The sequence below is a fragment of the Erpetoichthys calabaricus genome (genome assembly GCF_900747795.2).
Source record: "Erpetoichthys calabaricus chromosome 1 unlocalized genomic scaffold, fErpCal1.3 SUPER_1_unloc_24, whole genome shotgun sequence".
Classification (NCBI taxonomy): Eukaryota; Metazoa; Chordata; class Cladistia; order Polypteriformes; family Polypteridae; genus Erpetoichthys; species Erpetoichthys calabaricus.
In genome coordinates, this window is record NW_026261590.1 from 1436779 (window position 1) to 1461713 (window position 24935).

At 42.5% G+C, this 24935-nt stretch overlaps 1 protein-coding gene across 19 annotated transcripts in view; it reads right to left on the reverse strand.

Moving 5' to 3' along the window:
- Window positions 1-3796: 3796 nt before the first annotated feature.
- Window positions 3797-24935, reverse strand: part of LOC114644491 (NACHT, LRR and PYD domains-containing protein 3-like) — a 201985-nt gene continuing 180846 nt past the window's right edge. For 7 of the 19 annotated variants that reach the window (XM_051921784.1, XM_051921778.1, XM_051921773.1 and 4 more), the window contains 3 exons: window positions 13531-13704; window positions 5662-5835; window positions 3803-4148 (listed from right to left, as the gene is read on the reverse strand). In XM_051921784.1, coding sequence (XP_051777744.1) covers window positions 4046-4148; window positions 5662-5835; window positions 13531-13704 — 451 coding nt within the window. In that variant the 3' untranslated portion in view covers window positions 3803-4045. Of the gene's footprint in view, window positions 4149-5661; window positions 5836-13530; window positions 13705-24935 lie in introns of all 19 variants that reach the window. The other 12 variants (XM_051921785.1, XM_051921779.1, XM_051921776.1 and 9 more) reach the window with 5 other exon arrangements.

Consider the following 24935-nt stretch of genomic DNA (forward strand, 5'->3'; position numbering starts at 1 on the left):
ATAAAATGTGTGAGTTTGAATATATCTGGTGTCTTGTCTGTCTGTGTCCGGGCATCTTTCACATTTTGTTAACCAAGAGCGGGGATTCCAGAGCTCATCAAGGGACAGTCACTAGCAAGTGGACTGGGAAGACATCACTTAATCCTCATGTGTGCACTTTGATGAGGAAACTCGTGGACTTTCAGTGGAACTTTATCTGACGTCACTCTACCTCCTTTCAGAGCCACTAGACTGTTTGTTTGTTTGTTTGTATCCTCATGTTTATGTCTTTATAACAAGAGAGCAGGTCAACATTCTGCCAAGTGAAGGTCCTCAGTAAGTGATGTTTCTGAGAGGAGTTCAATTGTTATCTTTGTTTTTGTGTGGAGATATTGATGTACTGAATTTCTCACTAATAAAAAACTTATTCTTGAAAGACTAATCTGATTAATAAAAATTGTGCAAATTTATTTTCAATTTGACTCTGACTCTATTTCATGATACTCAAATTCAATCAAAGCTGCACAAATTCACTTTTTATTCTAAAATACTGAAGTCAACTTGTTAGTCCAAAATAAAAAAGAAATCTGTAATTTACTACAAATTGAAACAAAATACAGTATTGCTGTTTATTACTTGATTACAGTGATGAGCTGTACATTTAGAGTGTATTGCAGTAAAAAATAATATGTAACTGGAGAACAATCTGCCAATAAATTACTGTAATAAAAATAAAACAGTAACAAGTTCCAAATTTGAGTACAGTATTGTGATATACAGTGTGGGGAACAGCCCGGACACAGACAGGCAGACATCATTTTCTTACCCAGCACACGTTTATTTACACTACTATGTACAGTCTTAAATGCCACACAACCCCAAACTCCCCCAAAGTCCAGGCCAAACCACACAATGCCTCTCTTCTTCAGGACGCCTCCTGTCTCTCCTCCAAGACCTCATCCAACTTCCACCCGATTCCAGCCCTCTAGCGGAGGGAGGCAGCCCCTTTTATGATCGCCCGGATGTGCTCCAGGTGTGTTCCGGCACTCTCCCACCAACACGTCCCAGTGTGGACAAAGTGCCGGCTGCGTACCCGGAAGCACTCTGGGTGTCCCCACTCGTCTTCCCCCCAGCACTTCCTGGTGTGGCAGAAGTGCTGGGGTCCAGGGTTCTCCAGGCATGGGGGTGCCCCCTGGCGGTGACCACGGGCCCCTACAGGGTTGAGCTTCCCAGCTCTGTACCCGTGGCCCCCAAAGGAACCAGGACGGTCGCCCCCTTGTGGTCTGGAAGAGGTGTGAGCCCTCCTCCTGTCTTCCTGGGCGTCCCGCCTGGGTACCACCTAGCATTCAGTAAGAATGCTGTAAAAAAAACCTGCACTTTACTGGCAAAACTGACTGGCAGTAACTTACTGTAATTTTACATGAACATTATTTACAGTGAATTGTTACATACTACATGATATTGTAACGTTGGTGATCTGAACATAATAAATGAATCTACACGTGAATAGCCATCATTAAAAAATCAGTTCATCTACAGAGTGGGGATAAAGAAAAGAAAGGAAGACATCCTCATGAAACTGAGAGAGTGCTGGGAAATGAAAGAGTGTGAGAAGTAAGAGAAAGGAGGAAATGATAAGAATTACAACACGATTATATCTTAGACACGCTGGACTGAGTGGCTCTTTATTCAGAGTGAATACGCTTGACACGAGTGTTTGTAGAAAATGTGTTTATCTAACACAGCGGGACATTCTGTATATTGAGGGCCGTGCTGTGCACCAGGAGCAGAGAGGAGATTTGATCTGAGAAACTGAGATTCTTAGGACAGTAGCAGTTTACGGTGACACTTATTTTAAAACAGCGAAGACAAAGTGACCAACCAGAGAGCTTATTGGAGTTGTCAAAAGGCTTTGGACTTCATGATTTTGTTTTTCTTTGTTGAAGTTTACAGCAGACTCCAGCACAGTAGGTGGCACTAATGCACTCTACGATGTCCTACCAACTGGGCTGGGGGATTTTTTTCTATTAAATCATTTAAATCAAATTAAAGTTGTAAAGCAATATTCAGTGTTTAATTTATTAATTATTATTATTGTTATTATTATTATTATTATTATCCATCCATCCATTTTCCAACCCGCTGAATCCGAACACAGGGTCACGGGGGTCTGCTGGAGCCAATCCCAGCCAACACAGGGCACAAGGCAGGAACCAATCCTGGGCAGGGTGCCAACCCACCGCAGGACACACACAAACACACCCACACACCAAGCACACACTAGGGACAATTTAGAATCGCCAATCCACCTAACCTGCATGTCTTTGGACTGTGGGAGGACACCGGAGCGCCCGGAGGAAACCCACGCAGACACGGGGAGAACATGCAAACTCCATGCAGGGAGGACCCGGGAAGTGAACCCAGGTCCCCAGGTCTCCCAACTGCGAGGCAGCAGCGCTACCCACTGCGCCACCGTGCTGCCCCTATTATTATTATTATTATTATTATTATTATTATTATTTTAAAAACCAAATTCTACATTTAAACAGTCAAGCAAACACTATAGTCTATCTATCTATCTATCTATCTATCTATCTATCTATCTATCTATCTATCTATCTATCTATCTATCTATCTATCTATCTATCTATCTAGTTTAGTCACCCAGTTACTTGTGCACAGTCAACACGTATTAATGTAAAAAATATGAGGATGTCGAGCAAACTGAAGTAAAATGCAAAGTTTGCAAAAAGACACCTGCGGTTCAAAATGGCAGCATATTCAGTTGATTTCAACAGTTAAAGCAGAAGAGCAGAACAGAACAAATGTGAAAAGATAAAGCATGTCCTCCATGGAAGCTCTGGGGTCTACTTCTCATTGCTTCTGCATGCACTGCACAAAGTGCCCTCCATGTTACCTGCACTGGGGGGGCTGGGGGGGATCATGGGGGGGAATGTGCTGGAGGTTTCCCTCATGCCTTCCTGAACTGAAGCAGTTGGGGGGCTATGATGGAGAGTCACACTCCAAGTCCATCTGTCCACACTCTGCTCCTTGTCTAGCTGTCCTGGAGAAGCCCACCTTCAAGCTGAGGTCTCACACTACACATCCAGGCCCTCAGTAATTGGACTCTCATCCCAGTTCCACTCCTTCTTATTTACCAGTTGTGTTTGGTGTCCTCCATTCCTCCATTTTCTGAACCCACTCAGTCCAGTTTAAGGCCGCTGAGCACTGGAGCCATTTGACATCAGGTTTAATACATGAGATCCAACCCTGGGTGGGCCGCCAGTCCCTCACACTTTCTACAAGATCAGGCCTGAGTTCTCCTTATCTTTTCCTTTTGTTCTCATTTCTTTTTAAATGGTTCACTTGTTCAGGCCACTGCTCTCTAAAGAGGACATGAGTGAAGGTGACAGTGAGGTGACGATGTGGGAATGACAAAGAAGACAAAGAGACCTGAGCTTTGTGTGTGTTAATGTGTCACAGAAGTCCTAACCAGCACATGGTAGAGTCTGTTCAGTCACAAACAGAAGATAACATGAATTGTTTGCAAATGAGGCAGTGAACAAGGAGTGGAGCAGACACGGGTTCAAACAACACCACATGATGTTGTGGAGCAGTAGGTTAATGAGTTTCTGCTCAGACCACCATCAGCTTGACCTGTGATGGCCCGGTGCCTGTCCAGAATTTGTCACCAATGCCAGGATTAGCCTCACTCTCCATCACCCTACAACTGGTCTGTCCACCCATGTTTGATCCTGCTCTCTCCCCTCGGGGAGCTTTTTGACGCCATCTGGTTTCAGATGACAGTTCTCACTGTGGTTCTTTGTCTGGCAAAACTCGGGGGTCTCTTGTCTGAACTTGTGGAGTTTAGTGACAAGTTCAGGGTGACAGGGTGGAGAAACACAAGTGAGTTTAAAGAAGGAGCACACAGGCTGAGAAGAAGACATGGAGAGTTTATTAAATGTATTGGAGAGCTGAGAGGATTATAAAATAATAAAGAAAGGAATTTAGAGGGAGTGGACAGGGAGCGCCATCACTGGGGTCAGTTGATCAGCATGTCCTGTCTTCACCATATGAAGATATTCATCTGCCGTCCAGTCCTGTTCTGCTCCTCCCGTAGTGACCTCAGGTTCTTCATCTCACTCTCACTGATCACATTACCACCCAGCCTGTGAAGGACACAAGTGTGAGTTACAAACATAAGAGGACCCCACCTCACACACTGTACTATCACAATGACACGCCCACTCAGGTCAACGTCCCAGAATTCTCTTCAGTGTCCCTAAGTCACAAGACATGTGTGTCACCCTGCCGGTCACTCAGTTCACTGTCCAGTTAGGTCACCATCCTCTAAAGGCCTTTTGGTTTCATCTCATCTCGGTGAAGGTGTTCTAGTCAGGCTGGGGGTCATCCATGGCGCCTGTTGACAGTTTTATTTATTTATTCTCCTTCATTTTTTTCATTGTTTTTATAACATTGTTAAGTTCATTTATTATTTGTTTAATTCTGTATTATCTGTTATTTTTATTCTATTTCATTATTATTTAGTATCTCTGTGTGTGTCTTGCAGTTCTCTGATGTTCCTTGTATTTTGTGGTTTGATCCCAAGACGCAGGACCACCTGCCCCCCAACTCTCTAAAGGCTGCGGCTCATTTGACTGCTCTGGTGATTGGTGGTCTTTGTGAGTATTTTGCTCTTTTGTTTTATTTCTGATTATTGTCTTTGAACCTTTGGCTCTTGAGTTCTGATTCTCTTACAGTTTGTGCTTTTTGAATGTTGTTAGCTTTGGATTGCCTTTGGCAGCCCCTTTGGCTCTTTTGTTAATAAACCTCGTCTTTTATGAAGACCACTTGTGGACTTGTCTCTGCTCCAGATGGAGTTTTCACGGTTCTCCCTCTGGTCAGACACACTTCACGCCTCTAAGACTCTTTTTGATTTTATTTTGAATTTAAAAGCCTGAGCTCCTTTCTGAAGCCTAGTCAGGCCTGAAGCCTCGTGTTTGTCTGAGGTGGGCCTGCCTGGGGGTGACATTTGTTTGGTGGGCTATTCTAGAGGCCTCACCCCTTTGTTATATTGTGCTGTTAGAGCAATCGCAACAGAAGGTGGTGTGTCCAGGTGACATGGTGTTGACTCTTCTGTGGTCACTTCCTGTGTCCTGCTCTCTTAATTAATGTTCACTCTCTCTCTTTATTATTTTCTTTCCCACTCGTCCTCACTCTCCTGTCTTCTCTCATTTTCTGTCCTCTTGTTTCTTCTTGTTGTGCCCTCACCACCCTGTCCACTGACATTGGCTCTTCTCTGTCTTGTTAGTTCCAAGTGACCCCCATAACCCTGTCCACCCTCTCCTCCTGTCCACTCTGACTGCTGTCCTGATCCTGTCACCTCTCCTCCCTGTGTCCTTGTCCCTCTGTCTGTCCACCTTTTCTGCTCTTCCTTTTCTCAGCTCATCTCACACTCCTCCTCTTTGTTGTTCTCCTTCTGTCATCTCTCATTATCTTTCTTGTCCTCCCTGTCTGTCACCTCCATCCAGCTCCCCTTGTCCACTGCTCTTTGTCCTTCTCGTCCCACTGCCTGTCCTTCTCCTTACTTCAGTCAGTGCATGTGGTGTCCTGTGATCAGTCCGTCCATCAGGTGGTCAGCTGTGACTTCATAACCCCACACACCTCACCCTGTTTACTTACTCCAATGTCTTTAATTTACAGTTTGGGGTCCACAGACCCTCACACAGCTGATGAGCTCCTGAATCTCCCACTCTGTTGTTTCTCAGGTCCAGTTCAGTCAGCTGTGAGTGTGGAGAAGAGAGGACTGAGGAGAGAGATGATGAACATCTGGAGGTGAGACCACAATAACACAGGCTGTGGATATAAAGAAAGAGAAGTGAGGACACGAGGAGGGACAGACAGACAGACAGACAGAAGGCCACAGAGCTCTAAGGCTCAATGACTGCTGGCATTTTACTTTTTACTGAGCCTGTTTGAACCCGAGACCACCGCTGTTTTTATAAGTAAGTCACCAAACATCTAACAGGGTCTCCTGCCTTCATGCTGTAGTGACAGGTGAGAAGTCATTGAAACAGACACACGGACATTAACATTGGAGATGAACCTCAAAGAAATGAGACTGACAGCGTCCTGCACTTGAGGGGCCACATGGACTTGTAGAAGGTGACAATGGGGGGGAGTGATAAAGTGGGAGATCTCTGTGTCATTCAGGACTTAGGATATGTAGACATTTTGTCTGATTTGTAGGACGTCATGTAAAGGCAACTGTTAGACATTCTGCTCACTGCAGAGCTTAACACTCAGCTGCTTGTTACGATGGACTCTCTTCATGTCACAGTAATTAGATGATGATGATGACACTCTGTTGGCTTAAAAGGACAAACACTGGGTGATGACATAATGGACATGGAGGACAAGACTGACATGTGACACTTCTGTCCTCAGCCACTCAGACCTCACATACTGACCGGTGACACTGACCAGCTGACCTTTGTCCACTAAACACCTCAGTGGCGCTGAGCTCAGTTTTCTTATTCCTTCTACTACTATTTGTAATAAAGCAGGAGGACGAGCTTTAACTCTTTCAGGGCGGATGTTGACTTTTGTTGAAATTCCAGGGTAGAGGGTGATAATCAGCTGTAAACAGTGACAAAACTCGCCGATCTGTTTTAGTTCGACTAAAGTTAGCATCGTTGATTTGACCGAGGTTTCCTACACGTGCGTGAGTAGCAAAGAGCAAACAGCCCCTCAAATGGCATTGACATCTGGTGAAAGACCAAAGCAAATGTGCAAAGCAAAAACACTCTGTGGACGACGTTTTGCATATCATATGGCTGAGTCAGACTGTGAGGTGATGTAAGTGATCTGGAGATCGAAAACGAACGTGAGGGGCTGGCGTCACCTGATTGTGCGGTGCTGAACATGTCCGTGTAGCTAATGCACCTACGCCAACATTCACCTGGGGGGGACAGCCTCTTATGATGACCAGAGGTACAAACCAGATTGCATCACACACCACCGCCACCACGTATTCCTGCTGGTCATTGACCTGTCCCCGTGCAGCCGCCGCTGCCAGAGACGCCGAACGGGCAATGACAGCAGTCACGGCATGCAGCAACAGATGTTTCATATTGATTTATGTGTGAAACAATTGCTTTGTGTGCTTTTCAGAAAACTGGAAAAATATTCAGCCCTCAAAGAGTTAAATGGACTGTCAGTGTCCCAAAGTCCAGTCCAGTGGGCACAAAGGTGGTCTGAGTGGACTGTGACGAGACCCCCATGACTGCTGACCACTGCTGTCCATTTCCAGCTCTGCCCATAAGTGATTTGACCTAAATGACATCAAAGGAAATCAGCAGCACTTTATCAGCTGACTTCACAGGACGAGTGGGGGTCACAGGAGTGACATGTTTGTGTCCTCGCAGTTTGAATTTGTCACAACAGCAGCTCAGTTCTTTATGTCCTGCCTTATAAATAATGTCTGTTTATAAAAGTCAAGTCAAGCCAGTGGACATTAAAGGGGTGGATTAAAGATGGAGGGGTCTTTGCAAACTTTTACAAATAATACCAGAAATATTTATACAAAATGTTAAAAATGTTAAAATTAATAGACTTGGGTTAAAATTATAGCAAATTTATAGCAAAGGCCGTCAGTCACACAGACTAAGTCGTCACACACAAAAATCAGGAGACAAAGGATGAACATGAGTAACACAGTGACAATGTAAGGTTTTGGGGGTATCAATTATTATTACTGTTAATAATAATAAAGGTATTATTATTACTGGTGTTCTTGTGATTGAGGAACTTCTTTCCAAGGTGACAGATTAAATGTTTTCATCTCCCACTCAGTTTTGTGCAGGACACCTCATAAGACATCTCAGTGTCTACCAAGTCACCATCAGGTTTCCAAGTTCTCTGCTTTGCCCTCTGGTGGTGATGCCCTGTCACTGCTCTCCTCCTATTTATTTCCATGTCTCAGTTCTCCCTTTTTCTTTTCCTCCATTCCCATCTGCTTTTTTTCTCCCACCCCTCCTGTTTCCCATTATGCCATGTGTCTCTGCTGACCAGTCAGTCAATTGTTCATTCCAGTGAGTGACGTTTCTGATGTTTGTTTAACTCAGATCTCTGATTGCAGACTCACATTCAATCATCTGTCTATGGACAGTCACAGTTTATGTTTCAGTCGCAGTCCACTATCATCTTTAGTCACCCAGCTTTTCTGATCAAACACCCAAAGTGGTCTCATCGTCCTTTTCATAGCTGAGAGAAGCACACCCCAGCCTACACCTCATGCTCTGATGTGTTTCGTGTTCTTCTCAACACTTTTATAAAGAGCTGATATTTGAGTGTCTGTGTCTGTTCTGTTGTCTTGAATTTATCTAGCTATCCTCTTCTCACCTCTCTCCTTAATTGTGGTGTTTTCAGCTAAAGAACTGCCAATCACTGGATGTTTTCAGTTTGTCACCATGTCATTGATAATCCCAGGATGGCTGCTCATTCTGAGATTCTGAAACTCCCTGGTCAGGCTTGGACAGTAACATTGGTCAAAGTCACTTACATCACACAATTTGGCCATTCAAACCACAGTTAGACTCCTTGACTAAGTCTACATGGCCTATCTGTTGAATGTCTGGCAAATTATTGGCTCTTTGGAGGAGCAGACTGGTTACATAACAATGGAGTGTACCTAATAAATTAGCCATACAGTCTGAGGAGTCACACTGAATTAATCAGTACAACTGCACACAAATAAAATAATTATCTGCAGCATTGATGGTTTTCTTTTTTTTTTTTTACTGTTCCCTGAACTATACCGTTTTTTACTGTTTAGGATTTACCAGATGGAGTGCTCAGGTGCACAGGCCTAACAGGGGTCTTACTGCACACTTGCCCCTGGACTGACACAACTCTTGAATGAATACAAGTGTTTAGCACATTTTTGTAGAAAATCACAATTGGTTTTGTGGATCACAAGTAAAATAAAAATCAAAATTCAGACATCTTTCATTCTTCATTCTTCATTATAAGTCGACCAGACAGCTGACATCCTTTAGGGCATTTTTTGGAAAATTACGATTGGCAATCACCGGGCTCGCTACTTTGAGCAGCTGTTCAAAGCTGATCCTCCAGCTGGGACGTTGGATATCTCTGGTCTACAGTTCTTGAGGGCAATCCTCCAATTAGCTGTGAATCCCCAAGCCTCACTGAGATTACACAGGTGGTGAACCAGCTGAGGGTGGAGAAGGCTGCAGGGATCTGTGGTATCCGGGGTGAATTTCTCCAGGCTGGTGGTAAGGCTGTCCTCCTGACTTTGCAAGCAATCTTTGCTTCCATTTGTGAGACGGGTGTCATCCTAACTGACTGAAAAACGGGACTGTCATCTCTATCTGGAAAGGGAAGGGTGATTGCCTTGATTGCGGCAACTACAGGGAGATAACACTGCTCTCCGTGCTGGGTAAGATCCTTGCTAGGGTTGTCCTCAATAAGATCTGTGATCACTTGCTCACCTGCCAGCAACCAGCGCAGTCTGGTTTTACGCCTAAGAAGTCTACCAAGAGCAAACACAAATATCGGTGGATTTTTTTTCTTTCAGCCTTTGACGATTTTCATAAGGCTTTTGACTCAGTTGTTCAAGCTGCCCTGTGGGACATCCCACCAAGGTTGACGTATATCATGGCTGGCCTGTACACTGGTACTGTGAGTGCTGTGCAGAGAGGAGGCAGGACTTCTGCGTTTTTCCCAGTTGATTCTGGGGTTCGTCAGGAGTGTGTTCTGCTCATACTCTGTTCAATCCTTGCTTTGGCTGGGTGTTGGGCAAAGTCATGAGGTCCAGTGGCTGTGGTGCATCTGTTGGTGAAGAAAGATTCACTGATCTTGACTTTGCTGACAGTGCTGTGATCTTCACAGAGTCAATGGGGGCTCTAAAGGGACTGAGTGAGGAGTTTCTGGTGTTGCAGTTTCCTGATAAAAGCCAAAGATCCAGGCCTTTAATGACCTCTTGGGCACAGCCATCAGCAGTGTGTCTGTCTGCGGAGAGAGCGTCGACCTCATCGAGAGGTTTACTTACCTTGGCAGTGACATTCAGGTCTCTGGTGACTCCTCCTATGAAGTCAGTAGACAGATTGGGAGAGCATGGGGGTTCATGAGGTCACTGGAAAGGGGTGTGTGGCGCTCCCAATATCTATGCAAAGGGACGAAGGTCAAGTCTTTAGAATCCTGGTGGTTCCTGTCTTGCTTTATGGTTGTGAGACATGGACGCTATCCAGTGACCTGAGATAAAGACTGGACTCCTTTGGTAGTGTGTCTCTTGGGAGAACCCTGGGGTGCCGCTGGTTTGACTTTGTGTCGAATGAGCTGTTGCTCATGGAGTCCTGAATGTGGCACATTACCTGCATTGTGAGGGAGCATCAATTACTGCACTACAGCCATGTGGCATGATTACCTGATGGTGTTGAGGACCCGAGTGGCTGGACCAGGCCAAGGGGACGCCCATGTAACACCTGGCTGCTGCAGTTAGAGGGTCATTTCCAGAGGGTGGGACTGGACCACGTGTCTGCCTGGGTGGTGGCCAACCGGGATCCCGAGTTGTTTTGTCATATAGTGGGTGCGGCAACGCACTGTACCAGTGCATGCTCCCCGACTTGACATGACCTGAATTTTGGAGGTTGATGCCAACTGAGATAATTATGTGTCATTAATAAAACATGTGTCTTCCATGAGATAACTGAAACTTTTTTCTCACACAATCAATGGGTAAGGCACTTTTGTAACATGAGCAAGAAAAAAATGGCAGTTTTGAAAAACATACAAATTGTTTAAGAAAATAATGGGGGGAGATTTAAAAGTAAAGATGAATTAATACTCTTTAGCAGCATACATTAAGTTCAAATCCTTGATGCTTTCCAACAGAGTAATCAATGGGTAAACACCTGAGTATATGGAGACACTGGTGAGGTGCTGTGCTCCTTCTCGCCCATGCAGGTCTGCCAGTGAAGAGTGTCTTATGATGCCACCTCTGTGTTGTGCCAAATCTCAATTCAGATGGTTTTCAGGTGGAGCTCCTAGTTGGTGAAAGTAGCTGCCCATCTTCATCTGGACTGATGTCTCCCTCAATGTGTTTAAGAAATTATTGAAGACCCTCCTGTTCTGTGAATATCCACCAAACTATGAAAGAATGTTTTGTGCTCTGTGAATGTCTGTCATATTGTTAATTGATCATTTTTTGTTTTGCTACCTTTATAGTTCTTCACTTGTCTCCTGTTCTGCTACACCTGCTTAAAAAAGTCCATAGACTGATGTTACTTGATTATGTTAGCCTCCTTTGTAAGTCGCATTGCATAAACGTGTATGCCAAACAAATAAATGTAAATGTTAATGTCATACCATCCACACACAAGGATAGAGTGCCAAGAAATACAGTGCCACCAGAGCAAGAATGCAACACAGCAAAAAGATTGTATAAAAATATATAAACATATTAACAAGCTGGCAAGGTGGTCTTGTGTTCAAACTGAAATGCTGAAGCAACAGCAAAAATGCTGTTATCTGGACATGAGCTTTGCAATTTTAGCTACCAGGTGCTCAGACATTGTCTTACTGTATATGATATTGATATTGTAATGGAGTCAGCTGGGATGATATTAGCACTGAGTCAGCAGCAGGATAAGCTGTGCCAGTCGACGGAGACCTGATAAAACGAGCAAATCGGCCACAGTAGCATGATCTCCATCCTAGTGTGACTAAACCAAGCTGTCCATCTAAGAATAGTGAACTACCTAAAAGAGCAAAAAAATGAGCAAACGTCCATTGGGCCAGCACTGGCGAGCACCGAACGACACTAAACATGCTGACAATGGAGTTACATTTCAAGAACAAACTCCACAGAGACACGGAAAACATAATGACAAAGGAAAAATATGAGTGCAAACTGAAAGATTTGGTGTGGAGGAGCACATCAGTCTGTGGAAGAAGATCAGGCTGGTAGAAATGACCTGTTTGTCCAGGTACCTTCTACCATGCAGCTGGTGTACAAAGTGTCCAGAGACTAAAGGTTCTGCACCATCTGACAAAAAAGTCAGCATTTCTAGAAGATGTCTTCAGTGGAAGGGACAGAGATGTCCCAGTGATTTCTTTTCAGCTCTCTGCTTCATCCTCCACAAGATTTTGTGGTCTGTGATTTTGAAAGTAAAGCATCTTTATGTATAGAAAACAACAACAAAAAAGGGCTATGCTTACAGAAGAGACATTTTTCCCATTGTTTTTTGCTTTTTATTCTATGTGTGTAACAACCTTTTTCTTTATTCTTGTGTGAATTGTTTGCTTTGAATTTTCACTAAACCTTTTAAAACAAACTTTTGGACTGAGAAGTTTCTTTCAGCACGTGTTTGATCAGTGCTTGATCCTGTCTTACCTACAACAAGTGTGAGTTACAAACACAAGAGAGCGCCACTCCTCACACTGGAGTATCTCACTGACACACCCACTGAGGTCACCTTCCCAGAATCCTCTCAGAGTCTCTGACGTCTACTGCAAATGATGTGTGTGTCCACCTGTCGGTCACTAAGCCCACTGACAGATATACAGGTATGTTGAAGTCCTGTGTAGACCTGGGGGTTATGTCTTGTAGAATGATGTCGGCCTGTTCAGTCCACTTGGCTATAATGGTGGTCACTTCCTGTATCTCCCACCTTACTGTCCACACTGCCTTCAGTCCTAATCCTCTCCTCCCTGTCACCTTCTCTTTCTGTGTATGGCTGGCTGGTCATTTCTACTGCTGCTGTCCACCTCTCCTCCTGTTCCTCTGTCTGTCCTCTTCTCTCTCTCCTTCTCCTTATCCTCTGCCTTGTCTTCCTCTTTTATTTGTCCTTTTCTTCCATCTGTTCATCTCCTTCTCTTGTCTCTCCTTATCTTTGCTATTCTATTCTCTTTGTCCCTATCTGTCACTCCAGTCCAGCTCTAGCTGTCCACTCCTCTTTGTCTTTTGTCACTTTAGTCATCTCTTCTCCTCACACTGACTGTGTTTCTCCTCCTTATTCTATTTTAGTGATTTTAACAAACTTTAGTGAGGACATCAGAGGAGTGTGAGGGGGAAAGTGACAATGGAGGACAGGAACAAGTACGAGATTAAAATAAAGAATGGACAGCGTGGGCTTGTGGGACAGGAAATAAAACAACAGTCTGGACAGAGAGGATGAGGAGAGTGACCAGTGTGGTGGAGGGGCTCAGGGTCACAATGCTGTCTTTATGAATTGAATTATTAAAGGAAATCTGCAGTTGTGTCACCTCATGTCCATCTGTCTGTCCATAAGGGACACTGCAGTCTGTCCTGATTAAACACAGCGTTTGTGTTGTGAGAGTGGAAAAGTCAGAGCCATAATGTGACAAGAAACACACACACACACACACGCACATGCACACACACGCACACAGACACACACACACACACTCATACACAGACACACACAAACATACAGTCACACGCACACACACACACACACACACACACACACACACACACACACAGACACACACTTGTTGTTCACTTACTCCAGTTTCTCTAATTTGCAGTTTTCACTCTTCAGCCCTTCACACAGCTGATCCACTCCTGAGTTCTCCATGTTGTTGCCGCTCAGGTTCAGTTCAGTCAGTCGTGAGTGTGGAGCAGAAAGAGCTGAGGAGAGAGCTGAGCAACATCCGGAGGTGAGACCACAAAGAGACAGGCTGTGGAGAAGAAGAGAGAGAAGTGAGGACATGAGGAGAGACAGACAGACAGACAGACAGACAGACAAAGGTTCCATGGCCACTTGTATTCTGACATTTCACTGAGGTGCAGTGTGAACACGAGACCACATTGAAGTCCAATGGCTTGAGGCTCCTGCAGGTCTCATCCTTTATCATTTTTTAACCAGGAATGGTTTTGCTTTGTTTTTTAGTTCTGAGCTTTTCAAAAGTGGTGATGTTAAAATGTGTGCATAAAACCGAATGAAGCTCCTCAATGTCTCTCTCCAGGGGCCTCATACATAACGCAGTGCGTAGAATTCACACTACAACATGACGTAAGCACAAAAGCCGAAATGTGCTTACGCACAGAAAAATCCAGATGCAGGAATCTGTGTGTTTGCCAACTTCCACGTTCTTCTGCTACATAAATCCCGCTCAGCGTGGAAATAAACGCATGTGCAGGCGCTTGCTGTCCCGCCCCAACTCCTCCCAGAATTATGCCTCTTTCAATATGCAAATCAACATAACATTAAGCCCAGCGTTCTGTGAAAAGGCAATAGCAAAAGCACGAGGAAAAATAGAAGAATTTCAGTGAATACCAAATGGAGGCAAAGAAAAATGTACTATTTGTTGGTTTAAACAGTTATATAAGCAACAAAAGGAAGTTGATTGAGTGACATAGCGTGTCGGAGAAACTCGAAAGCTCAAGTTCACAAAGTCGCACAGTGCCCCGAAATAAAAAGTTGTCACATATCAAAGTTGGCGTGAAAAGGCAACTCGTAGCCCACCGTCTGAGTGTCATATGAAAGCTCATTAGGGTACAGTGAAAAAAAAGGCACACAGTGAAAAAAGCACGAAATGTCAACTTTAATCTCGAATTTTCCACTTTAATCACGTAGTTTATTTTGTCATTAAAGTAGAACATCATAAACTTCATCTTAAAATCGTTTAATTTACTAGTTTCTCAAATCCCATCGCAACTAAAGTAGCACGTTAAATGCTTTGTTTTGTATTTGATCTTCTATGTGCTCTATGTGCCTGAATCACTACGTGCTCTTCCTCCGACAGGACACAGAATCCATTATGTTCGTAATTAAAACACTGACAAGTACAGTGATCCCTCGCTATATCACGCTTCGCCTTTCGCGGCTTCACTCCATCGTGGATTTTATATGTAAGCATATTTAAATATATATCGCGGATTTTTTGCTGGTTCACGGATTTCTGCGGACAATGGGTCTTTTAATTTCTGGTACTTGCTTCCTCAGTTGGTTTGCCCAGTTGATTTCATACAAGGGACGCTATTGGCTGATGGCCGAGAAGCTACCCAACTTACTTTCTCTCTCTCTCTCTTGCGCTGACTGTCTCTGATCCTGACGTATGGGGATTGAGCAGGGGGGCTGTTCACACACCTAGATGATAGGGACGCTCGTCAAAAAATGCTGAAAGATTATCTTCACTTTGCTCCCTTCTGTGCTGCTGCTTCCTTTAAGCGACATGCTGCACGGTGCTTCTCATACTTAAAAGCTCGAAGGGCACGTATTGATTTTTGATTGAAAAACAAACTCTGTCTCTCTCTCTATCTCTCTCTTTGTCTGCTCCTGACGGAGGGGGTGTGAGCTGCCACCTTCAACAGCTTTGTTCCGCGGTGCTTCGCATACTTAAAAGTCAAACAGCCCTATTGATTTGTTTGCTTTTCTCTATCTCTCTGACATGATCTGCTCCTGATACGCACTCCTTTGAAGAGGAAGGTATGTTTGCATTCTTTTAATTGTGAGACGGAACTGTCATCTCTGTCTTGTCATGGAGCACAGTTTAAACTTTTGAAAAAGAGACAAGTGTTTGTTTGCAGTGTTTGAATAACGTTCCTGTCTCTCTACAACCTCCTGTGTTTCTGCGCAAATCTGTGACCCAAGCATGACAATATAAAAATAACCATATAAACATGGTTGGGCGGCACGGTGGCGCAGTGGGTAGCGCTGCTGCCTCGCAGTTGGGAGACCTGGGGACCCGGGTTCGATTCCCGGGTCCTCCCTGCGTGGAGTTTGCATGTTCTCCCCGTGTCTGCGTGGGTTTCCTCCGGGCGCTCCGGTTTCCTCCCACAGTCCAAAGACATGCAGGTTAGGTGGATTGGCAATCCTGAATTGGCCCTAGTGTGTGCTTGATGTGTGGGTGTGTTTGTGTGTGTCCTGCGGTGGGTTGGCACCCTGCCCAGGATTGGTTCCCTGCCTTGTTGGCTGGGATTGGCTCCAGCAGACCCCTGTGTTCGGATTCAGCGGGTTGGAAAATGGATGGATGGATGGACATATGGTTTCTACTTCGCAGATTTTCTTATTTCGCGGGTGGCTCTGGAACGCAACCCCCGTGATGGAGGAGGGATTACTGTATACGTGATATAATTTTCATGATGATATGAGTTAAAGCATGCTATTAAACATGGGAACACGGTGGTGCAGTGATTGTTCATGTCTTACAGCAAGATGCTTGCTGCGCCATGCGCGACCTTCAATGAAATGCTTTATTACAGAAGTACTATCTCTTTCAAACGTACTAACCCCCAATTCCTGTCCTTACTTTTCTTTCTCCAAATACCCAATCGCCACACAATCAGCTCTGTAATAGACGTTAAGCCGTTTGTAAGCTTAGAACGCCGATTCTTCAAAACTTTTAAGGAACATCAAAATATCTTCGTAATGTTAAATTATTCTATCCATCTTTCCTTCCAGTGTTGCGCCAGTCCCAGCAAGAATACAGGCAGGAACAAACCGTGAATGAAGCTCAAGCTCGCTACACTTCGGCACCGTGTAGTTAAAGTTTTATCTATATAATATAATCAACATATTTTGCTGCATTTCATCTTAAAAATGATATTGTCATCATATGTAAATACTGTATGCGCTTTATGACGTGGCTCAGGTTGTGCAATATTATAACTGTATCATAAATACAATTACCTCACGGTAACTTGCAAGTACAAACAGTTCTACAAGGAGCACTTGAGCCACTGTTGTGGATGTGGATCTAAGAAAGTGTAACCACACAGGAACAGTAGCACTGCTTTGACGCTGGGTGCCGCCAGTCTGCAAAACCGAGCGGAGAACTTGCGTACACCAGGGTTTGAGTTACCGTGGAAATGTGCGTGGCTTTACGCCAAGTTTAGGTTTTATACTTCACGATTTGAATGTGGAAGCGTTCTTACGCAACATTTCTGTGTGTACGCACCATTTATACATGAGGCCCCAGGTCTTCTCTGGCCGTGTTCACTTTCCTCGTGGTCTGTTCTGAGTATTGTTGATGCTGTACCCAGATTTCAGTTTTAGAACAGTTCCACCACTGGTGCAAAGAAGAGAAATTCTGTTTTGTGCATTTCCATCAATCCCAGAAATAACAAAAATATTTGATTTAATGTAGGTCTTTCAGCAGTTTGGTATTTAAGTACCAGTAAGACTTGTCAGAATGTGAAAGCAGAACAAAAATGTGAAGAGACACAAGCAAGTGATCAGAAAAGCCGGTCAGAAGAATGTTAACTATGAGGTTCCTGTGATGTTTCTGTATGTACTGTAAAACCTGTCATGTCTGACCATAGAGAACAGCCCTGCAGAGATCTTCACCCATGTTTACTGCCTCAGACCAGGATGCAATGCCATCCAAACATCATTAAAATTATTTCTAGTGACCCCTGACACAAGCGCCTTGACAGAGCCATAGTGCTCATTCCTGTCCAGCTGCACATTCTCAGTACAGTTAAAGTAACACCCACAAACACCAGCTCCTCATCCTCACACTGCACCAGCACATCATGTGAGATAGAAAAGCAATGGAGTCTCTCTGTCCCTGCATTAGGGGTTACACATTGACAAACATCCACTTCATCTCAACATTGTGGGCTTCTCCCTTTAGTAGCTTTCCTTGAATTAATTTGGTACACTCAACCAAGTCCTGCACAAAACGTTTAGAAAACCCCACACTAAGATTAAAGACATGACTTAGAAATGCCACCCTGCCCACTCCCTGTGCCATTCTGACTGGTTAGTAGCCTCAGTGTGCATTTCATGAAGAAAAGTGATGTTGATGTTTTTTGAGCTAAATACTCAAACAATGCTGTTCTTTTCAGTGAATCTGTACAACCATTCAAATTTAAAGTTCTTAGAAAATTGAAAGGTGTTGGACAAGAAAAAAAGAGTAGCTGCTACAGCCGTTTGTGTCTGATCGACGTCTTAATGCTGTCTGCCTGCCTACGTACCACTGAGCCTTTCTCTTTACTGTTTTGAAGTCAGCTGTTTGCCTTTTTCACCACTAAGTAATCTCTGTTTGTGTTACCTTTAACTATTCATGGCTACAACGCCAGTTATTCACTTACAGAGATGCAGATGTCAGCTTGTGCTGCTTACTACCCTGCCTCTCCAACACTACAGTAGTTTGAATACAAATAAGTACAAGTGACTTTTCCAAAGGCTTCCCATAACTCTCAGCAGTGCAGGCAAACAAAATGCAAGAAACCCTTCTAAAGGGAAAAACGCTTTAATAATTCCTGCATGGCTCCTTCTCAGCAACAAGAAAATACAGTTTTTAGAAGCAAAATGTATGTTTTAATTAACTCTCACACCTCAGAACACAAAACTCTCAGCCACTTCTCTTTCGTTCCCAATGATGACACCAGCACATCTCAATCTCAGTAATACATCAAGTCCAATTGTCATGTAATGTCATGTAACATCACAGGTCTGTGGCACAGAGCTGATAACATTGTGACATTCAATGTCCTCTCTACTGGGGTGACAACAGAACACGAGAGACACTGACGGGCCCTCCAGTTCTTTAGAGTCAGTCAAGCCATTGAGCTCACAGGCAGCAGTTAGCTCTTTGGGCTCGCAGACCACTCTTTAATCATGAGGATTATTTTTTGTAAATTTCAGACACATTTTGTGACATTAGTGTTAAATAGTGAGGAGTGAAATGATTTGTACAATTGAATTTCCATCTAGGGCTGTCAACCATTTTTATTTTTAATGCTCCATGGACTGTCTGGGAAGAATTTATAAAATTTTGAAAATGTTTGGCTCCTAAAATTTGAAAATCCCTATATCCTTATTATTTTGGTTAAAACTGAAAGCCATATACCAATCAGCATTTGTAGAAGTAGTGTGCACACTTTTTTCCCCAGAATATTCACTTCCATTTTGGCAGTAAACAACATAGATATTGTTGATAATAGTCAATGTATGTCCAACTTGGCTTTTTCACTTCATCTTTTTAATTCAGCTTTATCTTCTTGGCAAGTAGACAGTTCATTATAAATGTTGTTCCTTTCCTTATTTATTTGTAATCCTAATTCACTGTAACTAAGAGAATGTATTCAAAATCAAAATTACAATTCCACATTTTCTGTGTGAGATGTTATATCCAATTCTTCTTTCAGCAGCTTGGTTAAACAAGAAATTTTGTACATCCAGTTACAGTCCGTCATAAGTGTGAGTCAGTACTGCTTTGTAATATTTTAATGGAAAATATTATTAGCACCCGCTGTTTCAAAATAGATTTATAATTGTAAATGAGGGAGTCAACTATTAAAGTTTCAGTTCATTAAAAAAAATCAAACATTTATTCTGAACTATAAATTCAATATTTTTTTAGTTATCAGTTGATCAAGTAATAAATCACTTCTTCAAGTAATTTAATAATATTTTCATAATTCTTTCTGTAAGAGCCATTTTCCTAGTTCTATAAGATTCATAAATATAATACTGTACCGTATGCTTAAGGCGTACAGAAGAAGAAATTAAGAACCTTTAAGTATAGAAAGAAGATGTAAAGAACTTTTACGTACAGAAACAACTAAAGTTTCTCAAAAAAAGCTCACTTTAGAGAAGATACGTTTTTCCTTTTTTTTTTTTTTTTTTGCCTTTTATTCTACTATTTTTTCTTTATTCTTGTATGGATTATTTGCTTTTAACTTTCACTAAATAATTTTAAAACAAACTTTTTGACTGAGAGATTTCTTTCAACACGTATTTTACCCGTGCTTGATCTCGCCTTATGCTTCGTCAGCTTCACTAAAGTTTAAAACCTTCCTACAATTGAAACCTGCCTAAGATTGAAAGCTTGAAAATTGCCCGGGATTAAAAAGAAAGTCTGCGTGTTCTACACTTGAAATCGGACTGCGACGAAAGAAAGCAACGACAACTTGAAAAAGACTCAACAGGTACTTTTAATCTTTGTCTTTGATCGGAGTTGGACATTAGTGATGGGCCGCTCGATACTCAGGTTTCGACACTGTCGAGCTTTAGAAGCACTGGAGATCGAAGCGCCGCTTGCTTCAAATGCGTGATTTTGAGTCACACTAGCGTAATGACGTCATTATATCTGCGCAGTCAGCAGTCGATTTGGTCACTCTCTAATTTGCTAAAGTGCCATCCATCCATTTTCCAACCCGCTGAATCCGAACACAGGGTCACGGGGGTCTGCTGGAGCCAATCCCAGCCAATACAGGGCACAAGGCAGGAAACAATCCTGGGCAGGGTGCCAACCCACCGCAGGACACACACACACAAACACACCCACACACCAAGCACACACTAGGGCCAATTTAGAATCGGCAATCCACCTAACCTGCATGTCTTTGGACTGTGGGAGGAAACCGGAGCGCCCGGAGGAAACCCACGGGGAGAACATGCAAACTCCATGCAGGGAGGAGTGCTTTGGCTCAAAGCGTAAAAGCAGTTGTTCTTGCTACAGCGATAAGGTTCGCTAACCCGAGTTCAAATACTAATTGGGGCTCGCATATGTTGAAATAAAGATTTTGTATAAAACAGTTAAGTAGTACTTGTCTGAAAGTTAACAAATATATTTTGGAGACATTATGAACGATTTATATGGGGACCCTTTTCTTTGGTGTGGAATCGTGTTCACCTAGAATCTGTAACAAATTAATGAGCATATTTTGTGTAAGGTAGCACGTATTATAACAATCCAGAATCTACTCTACGCCATGTCGATCATATCAGAGAGGCTAAGAAACGCTTCACTAAAGCCGACGTGGTCATTACACCAGTATATGCGCAAGACACTCTCATTAAACGTTTTTACTATTCAGTGATTCCCAGATCTGTAGCTGATTTGTATTATTGATTTCCGAAAAGCAATGTGAGTAAAAGCGTGTGCTGCATAACTAATCACAACTGTCTTCTGCAATTTTAGGAAAGCTTCGGGAGTTCTGCGTTAATGAGACAAAAACGTTGCAAAGAAACTTTGCGAATTCATCCAGAGGTGAACATAAAGATCACTCAAGTACTGACAAGAAGGAACAGCTGGATAAGCACATCTGGAGCCAAACTTTCAAAAAAACACCTGACTTTGTCAGCAACATCCTTTCCATGTGAATGCATTTTATCAAAGTCTGCGCTGGGGGGTAAATAAGTAATCTTCCGAACTGCAAAACAACAGATAAATCATTGATGTAAACAGAATTATTGAAAGACTAAGCTTTTGTCGTTTCTGTATTCTTAAACCATCTTCAGTTCCACAATCCCCCGCAGTCACTGTCACATTTAACGTTCCCTGCTCCTCACCTGTTGTGTTACCCAAAGTATCAACACTCAGTTTCATTCAAGGCTTTACCGTCCTTCCTTTCATAAACATAAAATAAGACACACATTCCCTCTACATACGTGTCCAATAATAATAGTAAACTGGCAGGAACGAGAAAAAGCACAAGATGGGAATATTCATGACAAGAGCCTCGGCATCAGGGTGAGGATGTGCCTTGTCACCCATTACGTGAGCTCGTCTGTCACCCTTCAGTTGCACTGGCACACGTTACACTGGGGCGGCAAATGCAATGGAGAATACCGACAATGTACACCTTCAGAAGTAGAATAAATCGACTGTATAAGTAGAACATTTTAGATAAACGATTAATTTTTTTAATCATAAAAATGCAACATAACTATTATATGTGTTGTTACTTTTTATTTATTCTCACCAAACGTTACATATCTACATGGGAAATGAACATGGGTAATATGTTTATAATCATTCTCACTAAAATACACTGTCAAAATATATTAATGAGCAAACTGAGACACATTAGCCTTTAGGAAATATCAAAAAGCGTATGCGCTGTCATTTAGGACAGAATGCATTGTTAACGTCACGCACTCTCTACTGACGCGATGTCACGAAAACAAAGAAACAGCACAGTCCATGCAAACTCATATCCTCCTTGATTTCTGACCTTATGATTAATTGTCAATATCAAATCAATAAAGTCATTTTAAGAAGATGACAAGTCTGCTATAGTCAGTTCAATTAACGCTCCTTTTAAAAAAATTGCTTATACCGAATATAAATCAGAATCTCAATGATGCGGGACTCGCGAGTAGTAACGAATAATATGTGACACTGAGAAACTGTAATTCCTAATAACGGGAACAAGTAAAAACTACGATTTTCTAAAACGGACACTGTAAATGTAGGCATTTCAATAAATAATTTAGGAGACTTGTGTGTGCATTTCAATACCAATTTAAGAACTACGTAGGCTACCTGTTGTACTATAAACGCTACCTCAAGCAGCACTTAACAGTAAATAGTCTAACAGGACAATGACTGACTGTACGAAGATGCTGCGCCGCTACAATAAAGGGTCACACTGTCATTCTGTATGTTTAGAAGGCGCTGATTGGCTGAAACTGTTTATAACGAATTGTCTTAAATTGGAAGTGCCGTATAGCGATCAGAAACGAAAAGACACATTTAGGAATGCTGGACAGTAGTTTGTTTTTCTACAATACAAATTCAGTACGACACCAGGGTCTCCAAACACACAAATATGAAGCTTATTATGTTTTACAGTGAAACTCTTTACATACACAATATAATTAGGGACGTGTGCCCACTGCCCGTCTACGGCGGCCCAACCTTCCCTCGACAGCTCGATTCGCTCACTATCTGTCCAAGCTGAAAATATTGTTAAATGGAGGAATTGAAAAAAACCTTTAACAAGTGGAGGATCGACAACGCAAACCCCTGGTGTTTTTACTGAGAGACAGTTGCGATACCATTGAGCCACCTAATCAGGATAATCAACGAGCTTCGCACAACTGAACTACTACTACTGTTCTTACTGCGGCGGATGTGGAAATATGTTGTTTGACATATACACGTTAAATTGGTTTAATTGACAGGAGAGTATCATTGTTGTATTCTCCTAATGAAGACGAAAAAATTATACTGTATTTATAGATGTATACTATATGACATACGGTTTTGAACAAAATTAAGCGTTCCATAAAAAGGTTGCACGATTTACCTAATCTTTTTATATATATAAAGTTGATATATGACAATATATCTTTAACACTATGTATCAGACAAAGGAAATCACAGCAAACCACAAGAACAATGATTACTTCTCAGCAACTACCTGAATTGTAGTTTAACTATATTAAGTGAAGTGTGTAATGTCAATACGAATTACAAAATATAACTAGAGAGTTAAGTGTCAGATAGACTCTCAAAATATAGAGGTCAATGAGACTTCGAAGCCCTATCATGATCCAATCTCAGTACTACGCATGACTGAGGCTTCGGAGCCCCGTCATGATGCAATCTTAGTACGCATGTCTGCTCAGTGCTTCTAACCAAGCTTGATGATTCCAGTGTGCATGTCTGCTTGGTGCTGATGGGCTCCAGTTTGAAGTACATATGGCATCAACAGAGTTCAAAAACTCGACAGAACTCCCATTGAAATGAATGTTTGTGGATCATCCATACATGTTAAATGATTGTGCCCGATAATACTTTGGTAAAAAATAAAATTATAAATTATACATCATATAAATGCCGACTTGTAGAATGCATAATACTGCAAAGAAGAGCTTTAGTAATACGGGTTGACGACACATCTCTCACTATAATACTCTCATAAGTATCCATTCTTCACCTCATGCAACATTTTCATGCAACACTGAACGTATGTCATATAGTATACATCTATATAGAATTGTTTTTGTCTTCATTACATACATACATACATACATACATACATACATACATACATACATACATACATACATACATACATACATACATACATACATACATACATACATACATACATACATACATACATACATACATACATACATACATACATACATACATACATACATACATACATACTGACAAGAGCAGTAGTGGTGTAGCGGTAGCGTTGCCGCTCCATAATAAGGCTTTCGTGGGTTCGGGTCCCACGTCCACCCATTGTAAATTGTGACCCAAAAGAGTCTGTTTTTCTTTTTCTTTTTCTTTTCCATTTAACAGCAAATCCCACCGTGGACCGAGAGCGAGGAAGGCGAGAACACCAGTAAAGATCTATCAAATGGAAATGGACATCTTGTTTTATGTCTATAACAAAAAAAAAATATTTGAGTGACGATTTCAACTGTTATTGTAGTTGTTGATGGCGGGTTTAGCGATTTAAAATTTTAATTATTAAATTAATAAGGTGGAATGTGTTCTTACTTTGAGTGTGTGTGTGTGTGTGGGGGGGGGGGGGGGGGGGGGGGGGGGGGGGGGGCTACACGGTAAATATGTTAGTAACTGGGATTGCGCCTCTATAACTGGAAGATTGCTTAGGAATGATACAGACTGGACAACTATATGTTTTAAGAAATGTTTTATTATTGCACTGTACTGTGACTAAGACAACTTTTTCCTGATCGCCTGTCCGGACCTTGAAGATGTGTTCACGAGGGAGGGATGCTGCTGTTAAAAGAAAATGCTTTTTCGGCAGCAGGTCCAGATGTGTTTATCTCGCTGTTGTTGCCTCAGCACTCAAGAGGATCTTTAATGCTGACCTTGATACATGCAATGCTCACCTCGGAGTGTCCCGTGTGTGTCTGTGTGTTGGTGTGCCGGTGACTGATCTGCGCCGTGTCTCTCAGCCTCTCTGATGAGCTCCAGATTGACACCTTTGAATGTTTGGTGCAGCAGAGCAAATTCAACCTGATCTACCACAGTGGGTTTGTTATCACCTTATTCAATGGAGGGGTTCATGGACGTCAAATGGCAATGAATAGAAGATGAATTCATGTAAATACGTGAGCTGCCTTACGCAATTTGTCATCGCATTTTGATGGCGATTCTAAGTGGGGATGATTCTCGAACAGATCTCTTATGCGATCCTCCCACAGTATCTCTCAAAATTATTTAGTTCAAATTGGTTATAA